This window comes from Ictidomys tridecemlineatus, chromosome 6 (genome assembly GCF_052094955.1).
Source record: "Ictidomys tridecemlineatus isolate mIctTri1 chromosome 6, mIctTri1.hap1, whole genome shotgun sequence".
Taxonomy (NCBI): domain Eukaryota; kingdom Metazoa; phylum Chordata; class Mammalia; order Rodentia; family Sciuridae; genus Ictidomys; species Ictidomys tridecemlineatus.
In genome coordinates, this window is record NC_135482.1 from 51,575,196 (window position 1) to 51,593,756 (window position 18,561).

Genomic DNA, 18,561 nt, shown 5'->3' on the forward strand with positions numbered 1-18,561 from the left:
GGCATGTAGGCTTGGCAGAGGGCAGTGGTGTCAAAGATGGCATCAGAGCTATTTGGGAAGAATACACTGCTAGGACATGAGAGCGGGCCCACAGCAGTCAAACGACATATGGCATTAACTCCCCCACACACACCTTCTGGATCACACATCCTGGCTCCGTGTGTGACGACACACTCCACCTCCGTGAATTTATTATTGTGGTTGATTTTCTCCCATCTGTGACCAATTGGAGACATAATGTGCTGTGTTTCTTTTCATGGGTTGGTGTTCACCGTGTGAAGTGCAGTTCTGAAGAGTGCAGATACCTTCTAGGTATCAGGGACTCGCTCTGCATCACATCCCAAGGAAGGCCCTCTGCCCACGTGGCAGCTCTGAGATCCTTCTCACACATCATGCTGCATGCTCAGATGGGAAGTTCAAGGCCCTTTGGGAAAAGTGTAGATGTCATAAAATCCATTTCTACTCTGAAAATAGATTCTGTGTGTAGATCCTCCTCTTTGGGATGAAATCATGAGAAGGCTACGGGAGAAGGCTACGGGAGAGCTCTGCTTCCTTAAAAGTCTCATTTTTCTGGAATACAGAACAATCTGTGTCTTCAGAGTCCAGGGGCAGGTGTTGGGCATAGGATCTCAGTTAAAAGTGACTGTGGTAATCATTCTAGTTTCTTTGGGGTGAGCATCTCTGTGAATAGTAGTATGTGAAGGAAATACTTTCTTACCAACAGGATTTCTTTTTTAGACAACATAGTCAAGCAGTGACTATCTGCTCTTAGGAAAGAATTGATCTGCATGGCTCCAAAAGGACTTTGTTCATGTCTCTGAGTTTCAGTTTGTGCAAAAAGACTGAATCTGATCACTTTGGTTGATGTATAAAGTTGCTGTGCCCATTCCCTCAATACCCTGGTCTCTGTGTATGTCTTATTTTTTTAACCAAGCTGTGTCACCGTTACTGGTATATGCGAAGGCAGAAATCCCAAAACAGTAGAAAATCTGCTTCCCTCTTTCACCTACTGTTATCTTCTAGCCTTTGATTGTTGTCTCAGGCAGATAACCTTAAAGCCACTCGTATAGAATCCAGACTCTAGGCCTCTTGTTTTCTTTGGTTGTCTAGACAGGAGGAGGGCATGCTTCGGCAGCTCACAGATCTTTATTCTGGTCCCCGCTCTGGTGTTCCAGGGCTGGATAGGTTTGTGCAAGTCTCTTAACCTTTCTGGACCTTGGTTTATCGCTTGTGAAATGGAGTGATAGACAAAAGTGTCACAAAGGGCCTTGGAGCGGCAAGGATTTCTCCAATGCAGCTCATCCCAGCTGGCCTCTTCACTACCTGCCTGGCTTTCCCCGGTCTGTCATTCGGGACCATGCAAGTGATCTTATGTGGACCTTGTCACTCCCTGCCAAAAAGCCTTTGGCTGCCCACGACATACAGAACACAAGTCATGCTGTTGGCTGATCAGAATCCTGCTCACCTCCTGCACACCATCTCACTGTTGCCACCGCCCTGTCACCATGTACCCCATGGTAAATATCTATCTTCCACATCCAGCACATGTCACAGTCTCTCTGACCTCCAGGCCTTTGGAAGCATGCTTTGTCTATACTGCCTTCCCTTTTCCACCAAGAGAATCCTCCCTCATTGTTTGAGACCCCAGCAAATGACACTTGTGGAAAGTGTCCACTAATCCTCCCAGGGAGTCAGTCCCCAGTGCTCCTACAGCAATGTCTAGAGGCCTGCAGTGTGGCTCATAACAGAGAAGATTTGGAGTCAGTGTTTGTTGACTGAGGACAGAATGGTTGCCAAGAAGAACTCTCTCCTCTGCCCTCTCTCGGGTGTCTCACAGCAGGGCACAAGACCTTTACCTCCCCTGCCCTCTTCTGTACCCCAACTTTATCACCTTCTTCAGCCTATTGAAACCTATTTCCTGTTCCCTCAGGTGTCAATTTTCTAACTAAAGGCAATGACTAATAATAGCCTGACTTTTTATACCTTTTATTTTGAAATAATTTCTTATTTTCTTGTTTCAGGAATGAACTTAGGAGGCTAGCCCTGAAGGAGGGATGAGAAGGCTGAAATTATTCAGATTTCCAAGTATCAGTGGCACATTTTGGGATAGTTGAAATAAGATGTGTGTGGCTTTGGATCTCAGCTTTGTCACGTAACTGTGTGCATTATTTCCACAAAGCAATTTCATGATCCCCAGTCTTCACTTATGGGGATAGAAAACCTCAGAAGGCTACAGAGGGATTAAATGAAATTATATGTGCACAGTTCTTCCGTGGCACAAGAACTCATTAGCTATATTTTATTGAATCAAAGCCTTACTGCTTCAAATGTCTTTGTTTGGGCTACTATAACAAAATACCATGGACTGGGTGACTAATAAACAATAGAAATTTTCATCTCACAGATCTGGATACTGATAAGTCTAAGCTCAAGGTGTCACAAAATTCAGTGTATAGTGAGGGCTTCTTCCTGCTTCGTAGACAGTTGTCTTTTGTTTGCAACCTCATGGTGGAAGAGACAAGGATGCTCTCTGGAGGCTCTTTTTCAAAGGCATTAAATCCCATTCCTGAGGGCTCTACCCTTAGGACCCGATCACCTTCCCAAGGTTTTGTCACCTCCCAGTGCCATCACATTAGAGATTTGGCTTCAACATGTGATTTTTTTTTTCTGTTCTGAGGATTGCACCCAAGGCATTGCACATGCAAGTATTCTTTCACAGAGCTACTTCACCAGCATTTATTAATTGTTAGCTAATTTGTTTATTTTCAAGACAGAGTCTCACAAAGTTAGCCAGGCTGGCCTTGAACTTGAGATCCTCTTGCCTCTTGCCTCTTGCCTCAGCCTCCCAAGTTTCTAGGACTACAGGACTTCTCCACCTGGTTAACATGAATTATATGGGTATGCAAACATTCAGTCTATAGCAAAACCCTATGGCCAGCAACCACACCCATATCCTTTTCTCTTTTGAACTTAAGAACAACTTTTAATGTTGCTAACATCAATGTGTATTTTGGTGTCACTCTTAGACCACTCTTGTCCACTATTCCTGTGGACACTATTAGCTCACAGAATTGAGCCTAGTGTTTAAATTTCCAAAAGATAACATTGTCCATATTCTTACTCCTAAATAAGATTATAAGTAAAACTTGTAACTAAACTTCTCCAGTTTATGACTAAAATTTTTCCTTTCAGACATCAGGGCTATAAAAGCTCAGAACATAAAATGCCCTGGTTGTCCAACTTCTCATTCCTTTAGGAATCTAGGGATGTATACTTTGAAATGAACAGCTCTGGTAACAATAATCAAATGATGTGAATGTGACAAGGTATTTGAGAGAATAAGAGTATTTATAGCATAAAATAATTTGGTGGTGAGATCTTTATGGTAAAGTACTTGTGAGAATTAGGAGGTTCATGGCATAAGATCTTGAAAAATAGCATCAACCAGGAAACCAGAGTGTGATGTGGACTTCTCTCACCCCAGTCATAAGCTATGTAACCTCAGTTCCCTCACACAGTATCTCTGAATCTCCTTTTCTCCTAAAAGAAACAGGTAATAGTATTTCCCTTGAGATACTCAGAACATGTTCTGAAATGAAAATGAGAAGTAATTCCATGAAAATTCTCAACTTAGAATGGGTTATGTCCCTATAAACTCATCATAAATTGAAAATACCTGAAGTCAATAGTGTGGCTAATTTCCCCAGCTTACCAAACATCAGAGCTTAGCGTTGCTTAACTTGCACAAGCTCAACACTTACATTAGGCTGCAGTTGGGCAAATCCTTTAGTACAAACCTGTTTTACCATAAAGTATTGGCTAGCTCATGTAATGTGCTACCTACTGTGCTGAAAGTGAAAACCAGAGTGTTCATGTGGATTTGCTTTCATACTTTTATAAAGTCAAAAAATCATTAAGTCCAGCCACTGTGAGTCAGGGACCATTTCTACAGTAAGTGATTTTAAGTGCATCTTTAAATCATAATCATTAGGATTAACCTACTTATTCCTGTTTTCTGAACACCTGTTCTTTGGAAGTAATGGTGAAACAGTTTGGTGAGTGATAGTTGTAGTGTCCTTTTCTGTTACATGATCTCTTCCCTGTTAGTATATTGCTGGAAAATTAACAATGGATTTCTTGTTCTTAGGTCAAATCAAATTGTATATGTATAGTGTGTGAAGAACCACTCGTGAAAGATTTATCAAACCTTCTAAGTCCCTCGCCACATTGAGCAGAGGCCTGTAGTCGAGAGGCATCTGACTTGTAGAAATGGCTAATGGTGTTTTTAGGCTGGGGAGGACGGCCAGAGCCCTTTGTACAAGAGCCATTTTGGTCTGCGTTGGTGAGGAATGTTCTTGGTATGCACAGTCCGGATGTTGGGGGATTATAGAACTGGAAGCAGATTACAAAATGATGGATGTGGCAGGCACGTTAATTCTGTTTGGTCTTGCATCCCGACCTCAGAGGGCCCTTCGTGCAGCTCTCTGGGTAATGTGAACTTTGTTTCGTAGATTCTCAGGCTGGGTGATTAATCGAGCACGATTGCCAGTTTGACATGTTCACACAGAATGTGGCAGGTGTGTGACAAGGGCATCAGGGGCCCTGCCCTCCTGCCCCAGCAGTCAGGGAGAGCCGCTGATCCTACAGTCATGAAAAAGCCTTGCTCTTTTGTAGTTGGGCTTGTTTTGTTTGTTTGTTTGTTTGTTTAGTATTTCCAGAGTGATTGAAATAAAATATGTAAGAGGGTCCACCAAGCTAGACAGAGTGTTTTGAATGGAATCAGGCTCAGGTAGGAGGGAAGGGGGTCTGGTTTCTGGGTGTTTCTCAGCAGCATTCAATACTCGAATGCCAAAGCCTCCAAGAAATTGCCCCCACGTTCGCTTCAGGTGATAGCCAGAAACGGATCTCCCTCAGGGGACCTCTACAGCCCCGAGGTGTGAGAGTGATGGCTTTCCCTCTGTTCTGCCTAGACATATTTATAAACTCTGATTTGATTACATTAAGATGTGCTGGTATCATCAAACCTTCCAATAATGTACTTCTGTCCTTGCAGAATAATCCAAGTCTGCAGTTGTTTTTCATCAAGGGCAATGCACAGAAGAGATGAAAGTGGGTTTCAAATACACATTTGATACACGCAAGTGCAACATTATCTGAGGTGATTTCTTGCAGTGTCCTTGGAACTGTCCCGGCTCTCTGTGCCGCCTCATTCTGTTTGTCTGTTCTCCCTGGTGTGAATCTTGGAAAAACTTCAAGTGAATCAGCCTCTTGGCTCACTGGGATTTTTCCTGCACAAGAGTTATCTCCACTGAAGTATTCCTTAAACCTGAGCCTGCTTTTAAGACAGGAGGCTATCATGGCGAGGCTCAAGTGTACTCATGAGTAAAATGGACAGGTTCATCACCCTCGCATCCCACTTCACCTTGAGAGCAGGATTAAACTGGCCAGCCTGGCTTTAGACACAAAGAGACAGCTCTCTGTTTTACTCCCTGGAAAATGTACAAATCTCGAGGAAAAAAATCCACCCAAAGCCATCTCCTTCCCTGTTTAATCCCCTTTCATGACAATGCATGTGAGTTGCAGATTTTCTAATTAAATAATGGCAGGCTCAAAGCTGTTGTGACATTTATCATATTTATGCAGAAATGTCATTGTGTGTTTTTCTTGGAAACCACATAAACCAGGCAGAGTATCATCAGTATTCAGTTCTATAACAACTTACATATACAAACTTGATTCTTGCTACTTTGAGATGTTTGAAGGACAAATTATGAATGAGAATTTTTCATGAAAGATTCTAAACCCATACTTATTAAGAACTCAGCCATTTCACATTTTCCCTTCACTTTTTTAACCCAAACCAAAATATTCTATTCCTTCTCTGTAAAATCAGGTGAGCAGCCTTGGCCCTGGAAGAGCTTTCTCATTTAACTATTAGCGTGACCACCAGTGGCTTGGCTGACATTATTAATTTCATTTCATTCTTGACCTTAGACTTCTACATGATAAATCATCTTGAATTATATGACTTCCAATGCTCCTCTTATAGTCTGATGAGAGTCTTTTCTCCCTAAAGGAAAAAAAAAAAAAAAAAAAGGAGAGATTTTTGTATTAGACACTGAAATTCTTCCTTTTGATAACTTCCTTCCAAACACTCAGAGGTCTGAACATTGAAAAATTAGTTTATCTGAGAGTTTTAGCTAGAGGACTTTACAAAATACTGCCTGTGTGGGATTCGCCATCTTATGGAACACATAAGAATTTTTACTTTCCATATTCTGCTGATGGGAATGGAAATTGGAACAACTCCTTTGGGAAAGGGCTTGGCAGTCAGTCCTAAACCAGAACATGCCCTGGCCCAGCAGTTCCACTCCTCGGTATGTACCTAGCAGAACTGTGTACAAATGTTCACCAAAAGACTCGAATGTGCAGAGCAGCACTGCTTATAATAGCCCACACTGGTAACTGTCCAAGTGTCCATGGAGAGTTGGATGAGTAAATAAATTTTGGCACAGTCACAGGATGGAATACTGTATGGCATCAATTGTGACTATGCACAGCATGGATGAATCTCACAGACTTAACAAAGCAGAGGGGGCATCCTGTAGGATTCCAAACAAAGTACAGAAATAGGTAAAGCTGATCCAAGCAGAGAAGCGGCAGTGATTGGATAGACTCCTGGCATGTTCTGTTTAATCTAAACACTAGCTCTGTGGGGGTGGTCGCTTTGTGAAAATTCATCAGCCTGTACATGTATGATATAAGCATATTTCCATATATCTTATACTTCACTGAAGGTTTTTTAAATACTTCTGCTTTATGCAACTATATGAATCTATCATCTAATTGTATATTAGCCTTTGCCGGAGGACCTTTTTTGGTGTCCTGCAGAAAGCCACACTCTTGCCACCTCTTTGCCCCACATGTTCTAAGAGCAACTCTGGACACTGTGTCCACCTCTGGACAGTGAGCTGCTCCCCACTTTTTTTTTTTTTTTGCCTTTGCTCTGGCGGCACTCTCCCCAGAGTCCTTGACTGACCAGCTCCTAAAATCCTTTGCAGATTGTCTCTGACATCTATCTACCTGGTGTGTGCCCCACTCTTTGTCCCTTAGTCCCTAGACATATCACCATTTTGCCCATAAACCTTTCTTCATCTCCTTGCTAGTGAGTGAACTATGAGAAGAGGTGTCTCTTTCCTTGCTCTTTGAAACCCTGGCCCCTGGTGCTTGGTACATGCTGGAGCTCACATGTTGGTTACGTGAATTCCTTTGGTTGGATTCCCCAAAAGCTGAGACAGTTTCCTCCTCAGCTGACACTATTCACTGGCCAGCTGACCACAAAGTAGCAGGAAGAAAGTTTATTAAAAAGAGAAAGAAAATGAGGAAGCATTTTGTGTTCACTAGCAGGCAATTGTAAGTAACCTCAAGACCCACGGTTTCTATGTCCCCTGGAAGCCCCTATTCAGCCCTCAGCTGCAGCTCCAGTCACCTTGGTCTGCTCCCACAACCAGGCCCGGTTTCCTTCCCTGGGTCTGGGTTGCCTGCTCCAGCTTCCTGTTCTTCAACCTTGCCAAGGTTCTCAAAGTTTCCCCCAGCCCAGGAGAGGAGCACTCAGGTTCATGTGCTCTTGAGTAAGACAGGTCCCGGTCCAGATTCCTCCCCTACTCAGACCTTTGTTCTTCCTCTGCTCAAGTTGAGAGCTTACTGAAAAGTTCCAGAAGGTGTCTCCTCTTGCTCTGGGTATCTACAGACTCTCTTTGGGATGGGACACAACAACATCCTTTTCAAACACAGTACTCTTTTCTGTCTCCTTTCTGCCTACAACTAGAAGAGCTTATAGCCATAAGAAGACATCCAGTCTCCCTGCCCCAATTCTGGTGTCCTGCCATGGTATAGTAGGTTTTTCCAACATCCTTTACAGAGAGACGATGTCCTTCTTGTCCCTAATCAGATCTGTCAATAAGCTTGTCCTTATTTGCTGCCCAAGAAGTGACAAGGATATACCTTCTCTTTAGCAAACCTGTGTCTTTCCAGAATTCTTAAGTCTTGGTGACTTGTCTTTAGTGGTTCTAGAGTGCTGGTTACCAGGCTTTTTTCCTCCAGGTAATATTTGTGGTACACACATGAACTTGAGGTATCCCTCCATACCTTTTTTTCAGGAACATTCTATTATGGATCCTTGAAGGAAAGCCTCAACATCTAGGATGAGAGTGTGGGAAAAGAGGTTCAGTTTTTTTACACAGAGCAGGCTAGCACACTTTAAATTGCACTGTAGTATAAAATGCTAATTTCTGGGTTTCTAGTCTGCATGCTCATTAAGTAGAGAAGAGACATAGTCTTATTATATCCTTAGCATGGTGAAATATCATGGGATTTAAAATAGTATAACTGCAGTCACATTCACATGATTTATGGGAATATTTCTATCAAATGAGAAAAGATTGTTTGTGTCCAAGATTGTTTTTACATGCCATGGGTTTTAGTTTTAACTTTTTCAGTGGCACACACGTGTAAACCTAATGGCTCGGGAGGCTGAGGCAGGAGGATCACGAGTTCAAAGCCAACCTCAGCAACTGCAAGGTACTAAGCAACTCAGTGAAACCCTGTCTCTAAATGAAATATAAAATAGGGCTGGGGATGTGGCTCAGTGGTCGAGTGCCCCTGAGTTCAATCTCTGGTACCAAAAAAAAAAAAAAAAAAAAACAAACCTTTAACTTTTTCAAAAGATAGGAAGCTATGTTACTTTTTATAGTTTTAAATAATCACTAAACTGTAGTTGTGTAAAACAGGTGAGAATATTCTGTGTCCATTTTCCAACAGATAACTTACTTAAAGCCTTTACTATGTTAGGTGCTAGGTTAAGCTAAAATTTTAAAAATCATGAACATATGAAGTGTTAGCTGATGTTCACTTAAACCCAGAGGTTTATTTTACTAACTTGCATCACTCTCAGATGTTTCTAACATGTGTACCTCCAAGTAACATCACTGAAGAAAAAAAATCTAAAGTATATCCAGCATATCAGATAAATAAGGAACATTTAGAAGAGTGTCCAGAATTATATTGCAGGTGGATTTGCGTTCTTATGTGTGCTTGATCCCAGCTGGGATTCAGCCCACACTTTTAAGAGGTCAGCATCCCAGTGAAATGTGCTTGAAAAGAAGCTATCATCATGTATACGCATTTACAAACGGTCCAGGTACAGGCAGTGGGGTAAATCATGCTGAAATGATTCATGTATCTTACAAGTTTTGAGCCAGGAAATCATTAGGTTTTATTGCTTAATACAACTTAACAAGTTCCCCTACATTTTACAGACTTTAAATGTGGTGTTTGTTGCTTAGAGTGAATGTGAAAGTAAAGTGGCTTTGGGACTCAGGTCTCCTGAATGCTGATGTGAGCAGTCCCTCCAGCAGGACAAGTCAGTGTGAATCATGGCACTTGAATATTGAGCAAGTACTAAGAACTTTCCAGATTCCTAGGTTTTAAGGCCCCTCTACTTCTGCTAAGTAAGTGACTCCATGCTGGCCTTTTAGGGACTCTCTGGGCTTCTGCATCCCCTTCATAGAAGCCAGGTCCCTGCTTGTTTAATTCCTCCCAGTGACTTTAGATTTCCCTAAAATTACTAGAACAAGGAGCAGTAAATCTCTTAACTTTTTTTAAAAAAGCTGACACTATTCACTGGCCAGCTAACCACAAAGTAGCAGGAAGAAAATTTATTAAAAAGAGAAAGAAAATGAGGAAACATTTTATATTCACTAGTAGGCAATGTAAGTAACCTCAAGACCCACGGTTTCTCAAAACTAGTAATTTGGAGAGTTTTTAAAATATATGAGTAACCTGAATTGGGAGCGTGGCTCAGAGTAGAGCACTTGCCTAGGAGCATGTGGTCCTGGGATCAATCCCCAGCACTTCTTTTTTTTTTTTTTAACATTTATTTTTTAGCTTTAAGTGGACACGATATCTTTATTTTATTTTTATGCGGTGCTGAGGGTCGAACCCGGTGCCTCAGGCGTGCTAGGCGAGCACTTTACCACTTGAGCCACAACCCCAGCCTTCCCAGCACTTCTTTAAAAAAATAAAATAAATGTTCAATGGTAGAAGATTCACAAATATGGGTTAGTTATAAAGGAAATACTTAAATAACATTTTAGATATTTCAATGACATTGAACATATGTACATATGTAAATGTGTACATATGAGACCATTTATAAGCTTTCATGATGATTGCATAAAATGATACACTGATGAGTAACAGTGTCTCCCTCTGAAAACCAACAGGTGGTTTTTACAAATTGTGTGCCTTCTATGTGATTTAGCATCTCATTTTTCACTAAGCAGCCATATGTTCACTCTGCTCTTCCTTGGTTCTCAGACTTGTATTACTTGAACACCATTAACTCCAGAGGGTCTGCCAGGGGCAACAACAGTGAGTATTTGAAGTGCTGTTAAGAAGCAGGCCTACCATTTAGGAGGTCGATGGTGACTTCAAAGAAGAAAGAGTGGTAAAATGGGCCCCAGGTGCACATGAGCTACTCAAAATTCCATGGTAGACATGATTGCAACAGGAAAAAAAAATCATTCCACATCTGTTATGGCCATTTGTAAGTGGGAAAGAAAGATCACCAAAAAGATAGCGAATGCTCAAGGTGTGGCATCAGTCTCACTGTGGGAAGAATATTACAGTGTTCCCACAAAGCTAAAGCACTTTTCCCCCAACTTTTAATATATTTGAAGTTGGAATAGTTTGCAGTTCTTGTCAACCAGTTGCATGACTTGGGCATGTGCAAATGTCACATGAGCGAGCATCTGGAAGGGAGGAAAGATTTATTTTTCTTGCCCATTACAGTGAGAGCAAAGTCCCTATAACAAAAGAGGGGTTAGCAAGACAAAAAACAAATTTGTGTACCACAAAGTGTACCGGACTCAGGCGCCTTCATAAGAACATGAAGTTCCAAAGAAACATGTAAATTTGTGTATTTTTTATGCCTTAGGTTTCTAACTGTGAATGATTGCACAATAGGGTTATGATCAAATGGGAATAAGTTCCGGGGAACTTAGCGAGATGTCTTTATTCAGATTCTCCTGCAATCCAGTGTTGTCAGAAATCAGGATGCTCCTCCCCTCTAAGCGCATGTCTGGTGACATGCTAAAGGAGAGAAGGACCAGGGGGAAATGAGAGAGACTCTTCTGTTCTGCTTTCTCAAATGCCAACATGCCATATTTTAGAGCAGCATGTCCTGAACCTCATCACACCAGTTTGCAGAATGGGGGTTCATCAGCTTGGGAAAACAACTGTGGAGACAAAACTGACACACTTGTGAAGTCTCTTTGGATCAAACTGGTTGTGTGGAGGAAGTTGGGAAGGAGTGAATCAGAGTTGTTGAACTACATTCCCAAAGTGGGAGTCAGCGGTAAGCTGGCTCTAGATGACTGCGGAACTGGCTTAAGAGCTTCCGCACCGCTGGCTTTGTGGCATGTAGTTCTGTTGCGGATGATTTAAGAAGTGCTGCATCACCAGCGCTCTTGTGAAACCCAGGACACTGTGGAAAATTATGAACATCATGATCCCGAGTCGAAAAGTGATGAGAGCCGTAGGATTCTAACTGTGAAAAAGTTCTGGAAAACCTGAGCCAGTACACAGACTGTCCTTGACTAGTGATGGTTCCACTTACGATTCTTGGACTTTACAACAGTGTAAAAGCAATACACATTCAATAGAACCCATGCTTCAGTGTTGAATTTTGATTTCTTTTCTCAAGCTAGTGAAATACTCTCTTATGATGCTGGGGAGCAGCAGCAAACCACAGCTCCCAGTCCCAGCCACCAGATCTCAAGGGTGAACAGTGGATGTTCTGCTCAACTATAATGTTCAGTAGGTTAGGACTATTAAAGGCATTTTCAACTTATAGTGGATTATGTTGGGAATGTGGTCCCATTGTAAGTCATGGACCATCTGTACTTTGCTTCTATATCCTTTACTAAGTGTACACAAAAGTAAAAGGTAATAAAATTTGTCTTCAGTCTAAAGGAGCTCTTCCAGAATGAGCAAAACAAAAATCTGAAACGGTAAGAAAGCATTGAGCACAATTTAATTGGCAGCTCTTATTTTCTTAGAGATCATAAAATTATGGTGCATTTAATAAATGGCATCTTAGATTGGATGAAATACAGTATTTTGTATAGAAAACACTCTGTTGAGATTGTGAAAGACTTCACATGTGAGGAGGCTACCGACCACAGGTGACACAGAATTCAAGCCTCCTTTGAACATGCACATCCTCAAAGGAGAGGTGAAGCAGCCCCTGCAGATAACAAAGCCACTGAGGAGTTGCCAGCTAACCTGCAAGCACCTGCCTCAACAGATCCTCTGATGCAGCTGCCCAGGCAAACATATACCAACAAAAAATGGCACAAGGGTACCTGGTTAAGGCACCACCCACAGGTCCGCTCATCTGTTAACAGGCATAGTGCCTCAAACTTCACACTTCCCTTGTAAGAGAGAACGAATGTTGTTGTTGTTCTTACCCATTTCTGGGTTCATGGCCAATAGCCATGAACAAATTAAGAGAAAAGTCTAAAATGTATTTAATATAAATTGCTTGTGATACAAAATCCTTTGGAAATAAAGAGCCAAAGAAACAAAGAAGACTTATTTTTATGGACAGTCATGTATAAATTTGATTGGAGATTGGAAGGTTTATGATCTAATGGTCGTTACCTGGGAGAAGGGGATTAGCTCAGCAAGGCCTGTTCTTTTAGAATTTTCTTGGCATCCTTGTGTGACATTCCTTTCCCCTGGGTATGGAGCAGGGTATGGAATGAGTGTCTTACAACCAATTTCAGAAGACAGTCATCTAAATTTTATGGCCTGCTTTGGGGAAAGAGGTAGGAAGAATTCTTTCTAGTGTTCATGGTCACTGTGTGAGTCAGCTTCCTGCCATTGTAACAGGTACCTGAGATAAATCAATCTAAAAGGAGGAAAGGTTCATTTTTGCTCACAGTCTCAGAGATCTCAGTCTAGCACCAGAGGCTAATGACCAAGCCTTCAATACACTGGTTTTTGACGGATGCTTTCAAACCATAGCAGCCTACTTCTACTTGTTTCCTGAAGTGCCAAATGTCATTTTGGGTGTAACATGTCCCAAAATCCATCACCCTCTTCATCATGTGAAGAAATGTGCTCAGAAATGTTCTTTGGGTCCTGTCTGGTTTGTCACTAATGCACATATATGTTGTGTATCTATTTATACACTCATGCTATCGTAGTCCATTTTGTGCTGATATAACAGAATACCACATACTGGGTAGTGTATAAAGAAGAAAAAATTTCTTTCTCACATTTCTGCAGTCTGGAAGTCCAAGATCAAGGTGCCAGCAATCTGGTATGGACCTATTTGCTATGTCCTCACCTGCAGAAGGCAGAAGGAAAGAGAGATCTACTCCCATGGGTCCTTTTTATAGCAGCATTAGCCAGGCACAAGTGCTGAGCCCCAGGACCTAAATACCTCCCAGCAGACGGCATTGGGGGATTGTTTACAGCACATGAATTTTAGACACATCCACACCATAGCACACACTCATTTTTACATACATATATACTTAATATGTAGATCTGTGTATACATGACATGACACATGTAAACTTATGCTCTTGTACATACACGTAGTATTTGTTAACCTCCTTCGTACAGTGAAATCAACTCTGGTGAGTCGTTGCATATTCTCTGTAGTATCATCTTAAATGATAACATGGAGTTCCTTGGAATGAATTTATGCTAGTTTATTTAGTCACTCATTATTAAATGATTTTTCTCTAGTTATTTGCTGTTAAGAATAATGTCAGGAACATCCTTGCAACCATTCTGTGTGCAAATCTGTATTTCATTTATAATTTAACTGTATCTGCTGACTCAGGCTGCATGGTCTAGGAGTAAATGTTCACAGGCCTTCTGTGTCTCTCCTGCTGTTTTTTTTTGTTGTTGTTGTTGTTTTTGTTTTTTTGTTTTAAATAACTGTGAGGGATAGAAGGGTTACCATAGGGTGATAGGATGGGGTTTTGAGGAGGATGTTAAACTCAGGCTATAGAACCATTCAGTCCTAGCTGATGACCTTGGGTTAGGGTCTTAACCTTTCTGAGACTTAGTTTCCTCATTTGTAAGTCAGTTCTGTGATGTAGGCTTTGTAGTATTAAATGACTAAGATGACATGTATCAAGTCCCTAGTATAAGGCAGATGGTAACCCCTAAATCAATCAGTGTTGATTCCAGCTTGCAGGTAGAAACTGCAATGGATCAAAACTCCATGCTCATATAGTCTCAAAGTTCTGAAACTTGATAAAGGATACACAACAGATGCTTCTGTTGACTGACTACTTAAACCTCTATTCCTTAGTTTTCATTGGTGGACCAAAATAAAAGAGGAGTAAAATGTTCTCTACCCTTCAAAATGGCTGGACTTCTTGTACAGTCACACAGGGCTTGTGTTTGGCTTAATGTACACAGTGCCTTCCTTGAAATTTTTAATTTTGAACAGAGGCTCCATATTTTCATTTCGCACTGGACCCGGCAAATTAAGTAGCTGTTCCTGCCCATGTGGTTGTTGGAGGATGAGATGAAACACACAAGTCTCTGAGCATAGACTCGGGATGTGATAGGACTCAATAATCATGAAATGGCTATAATAGTTATTGTTTTTGAGCAAATACAACCCTGATCAGTACCTTAGAGATATTTCACTTAATTATAAAAATATACAATTAATCTCATTTTATAGGTAAGGAAATTATGAAATTAAACCACCCACTAAAATCACAGTTTATAAATGTAGTTTATAAATTCTGTGTGCAAATCTGTATTTCATTTATTATTTAACTGTATATGCTGACCCAAGCTGCCTTCTGTGTCTCTCCTGCTGTTTTTTTTAAATAAGTGTGAGGGATAGAAGGGCTATCTTGAATGCAGACTCATATGTCTCATATGTAGCCCATATCACTGACCTGCCCTTTTGCATATAAGTTCCTTTCCTCCTTCCCAGGAGAACTTCTCTATAAAATCCAGAATTAAAGCTTTCTTGGTAATCAGCAGCAGCACAAGTCTCACCTCCCACAGAGTTTCAGACCCTCCAGAATTCCCACCAGATCTGGAACCTGCTTCAGACAGGAAAAACACAAGTCTCTCAGCCTCAGTTATCCTGTCCTGTCACCCCATTCTGTCCGGCCCACACCTGCCCAGAACTACTGCCTCAGAGTTCCACCAGTGGCCAAACATGACCAGCCTGGTAGACAATTCAACTTGCTTCTCTTGGCTCCTGATAAACTTAATTTCCAGTGCCTAATGTCTAACTAGTACCTCCAAATCACTATGAGCACCAGTGGAAGATCTGCTGGCCTCTGGTCCTGGGAAGGAGACTATGAGAGCTGTCTGTTGTAGGTTGAACATCCCTAATATAAAAAAATCCCAAAACCTGAAATTCTCTAAAAATCTGAAAAATTCTAAGCACTGACATAATGCCACAAATGGAAAATTCCACCTTGACCTCACATGACAGATTGTACTCCAAACATAGGCACACAAGAAAATACTATATAAAATTGGGCTGGGGATGTGGCTCAAGCAGTAGCGCGCTCGCCTGGCATGCGTGTGGCCTGGGTTCCATCCTCAGCACCACATACAAACAAAGATGTTGTGTCCACCAAAAACTAAAAAATAAATATTAAAATTCTCTCTCTCTCTCTCTCTCTCTCTCTCTCTCTCTCTCTCTCTTTAAAAAAAAATACTATATAAAATTACCCCCAGGATATGTGTATAAGATACATATGAAACATAAGTGAACTTTGTATTTAAACTTGGGACCCATTCCCAAGATGCCTCATTAGGTGTATTGAAATATTTTTAAAAAAAATTCTAAGTACTTCATGGACCAAAAAATTTCAAATAAGGATTATTCAACCTATTCCTATAAACTGAGGATATGACCATCTGTCTGGCGGTAGGGATCCCTTGTTTTCCCACAGTGCCAGGCCATGATGTGCTCTGCCCACTCTTTTCCCTGCCAATGAAGAGAGACGATCCATCCCACCACTCTGGTATTATGTAGGCGTCAGGCGTGATGCGGGAAGTTCTAGTGTAGGTACGCTTACAGTGTGTGGCCCCTGAGCAGGGATGTTAAAACAGGAGCATTCCAGCTCTTGGACAGCCAGATTTGAATTCTAAATGTGACAATGAGACTGTTTGTTTTTTTCAAAGCAATTCCCTAAGTGGCTGTTTGCTCAAGACTTTGGTCCTGTGAACAGAGATTGGGTGGGGGGGAGGGCGGGGGGAGAAGCCATCTGCTCCGGAATAATCTTCCAATGACAGGAGAAATGACTGCAGTACAAACTGGAGGGGGTCCAGAAAAATGTTCCTGTCTGGTGAATCTGGCCCCACCCTGCAGCCTCAAGCCCTGTGTTTATTGGAGACTCACATGCAGCTTTCAAAGGCAAGGCCATGGTAACTGCAGGTATAAAGGAGATGAGAGCAAAGAGAGTCGGGGTAAGAGTGCTTGCCTTCTACCTCACCATGTGCCATTCAGGATAGTGAGCCATCTGTGAACTTTGGAGCTCAGTTTCTTTTCATTACAACTTTCATTCTATGTGTCTCTGATAGCAATATTTCATTCTAAATGAAAAAGTGACATCCCTTTATTAAGTGAAAGATTTCTATTTGGTCATCTTCTATTAGTGTTTAAATGCTGAAATTTATTTATTTCCCTTAAAATATGAGATGATTTTCTTGTTTATGAACTATGGCCTGTCTCAATTTATAAAACATCCTTAAATGTGTGTGGCTTTCTTTCTTTTCTTTCTTTCTTTTTTTTTAATATTAGGCATTCATGCAGCCTCACTTGCTGGGAAATGAGTTCACACATTTGGAGTTTCCAAGGAGAGTACAGAGAAAGGAACTTGGAAAGAAGATGCTCTACAGGGACTTTAATATGACAGGCTGGTAAGAATACACCTCCCTCCTCCCCAGTACCACTGCAGTGGGTGTGCATAGGAAGCGTCACCACTGTGAAAAGCCACTTATGCAGTTGGTGTCAGGATGTGCAGCCAGAGACCTGAGTTTGTGGTGAAGGACACGAGTCTGTGACTGTTTCTGTATTTCTCACTTAAGACCAGTTCTGAAATCGCAGGCAATGGTTTCTCTCTCTTCTTGGAGGCCCTCCTTGGGGATACTGGACCCTCTCTCTGCATGTGACTTAATTCCTCACTTTGCATGGAACAATCATTTGGGGCCTTATAAAACACATTAAGCTTTATGCTCTTAGGCCAGGGTTATTAAATAGGTAGAGAGGATTTAAGGAATCTGCCGAGGATTTATTGAGCCAAAGTGGCTTGAATTTGAATCCTGACTCTTGACTTTCTAAATGAGCAGAATCTTGATTCTGATTTTCTACTTAATGCCTAGAGCCTATTTTTCCATGGATAAAGTGAAGAAAAGATATGCTCTCTGAGGATCATTATAAAGATTCAAGACAATGTGCTTTATTCATTCCTCAATCTGTAATAAATGAGTTCCAGGATCCCCTACAGATACCAAAATTCCAGGATGTTCAACTACCTTATATAAAATGGTATAGTATTTGCATGTAGCCAATGTACATCTTCCTTCCTGTATACTTGAAGTCATCTCTCAATTACTTAATATATCTAATGCAGTGTAAATTCTATATGAAAAGTTGCTACACTGTATCATAGGAAGTAAAGGTGAAGAAAAAAAGTTGGACATATTCACTATAGATACTTTAAAAAAAAATTTTCCATCCACGTTGATTGACACCATAGAAATGACACCTGCAGATGTGAAGGATCCACTATATTTGATCACATTCAGATTGATATAAGAACTCTTGACATGGGGTGTCTTGTTCCCCAAACACACCTGAGTGTCATGTTGACTAAGACCTCTTGTCTCTTCAGAAGAGTAGTAAACAGGTAACAAGTTCTTACACATTATGGGGTTGGAATAAGGATTCAATGAAGGAGCAGAGCCTTACATGCAGAAATGTGGAGGATTTACTCTTACGTCCTGAGATCTAATGAGGGAGCCTCTTGTCAGTCTGGAGGATAATAGAAGAATGAAGTCGTTGACTCTCCTTACCACGTCTCCCACAAAAGCAGGGCCATAGCTTTTACTGTCCCTCTTCATTGTGAACAGATGGTCAGAGCCAAGATTCCCATGCTGATGACTTTCAGGCTGGGGACCTACTTCTAGGACACATATTGTCATAAAGGAACAAATTGAACTACCCATAAGAGGCTCATCTAAGGGACCTTTAGTTGTTCTTTACCCTCTGGAAAAAGCAGATCCTCACCCAGATCCACTTTTCTTTGTCTAGAATGAGGTCAGCAAACTATTGCTGGAAAGCCAAAGTCGGCTCACCATCTGTATCTGTAAATAATTCTCTTCTCAATACAGCTCCACCCCTTTGTTTACATTTGAACTATAGCTGCCTTCACCCCAATGCAGGGCAGTTGAGTAGTTAGAGCGGAGTCTGGGTAACCCACAGAGCCAAAAATA

At 41.3% G+C, this 18,561-nt stretch overlaps 1 protein-coding gene and 1 long non-coding RNA gene across 2 annotated transcripts in view; both read left to right on the forward strand.

The window, feature by feature from the left end:
* LOC144378632 (uncharacterized) lies at window positions 1-15,751 on the forward strand. Its single transcript, XR_013440541.1, has 2 exons — window positions 1-5,158; window positions 10,378-15,751. It is a non-coding gene; the product is annotated as an uncharacterized LOC144378632 (long non-coding RNA).
* Ppm1h (protein phosphatase, Mg2+/Mn2+ dependent 1H) overlaps window positions 1-18,561 on the forward strand; it is a 261,180-nt gene that overhangs the window by 171,225 nt on the left and 71,394 nt on the right. The window contains exon 6 of the mRNA XM_005328684.5: window positions 16,868-16,986. Coding sequence (XP_005328741.1) covers window positions 16,868-16,986 — 119 coding nt within the window. The remainder of the gene's footprint in view (window positions 1-16,867; window positions 16,987-18,561) is intronic.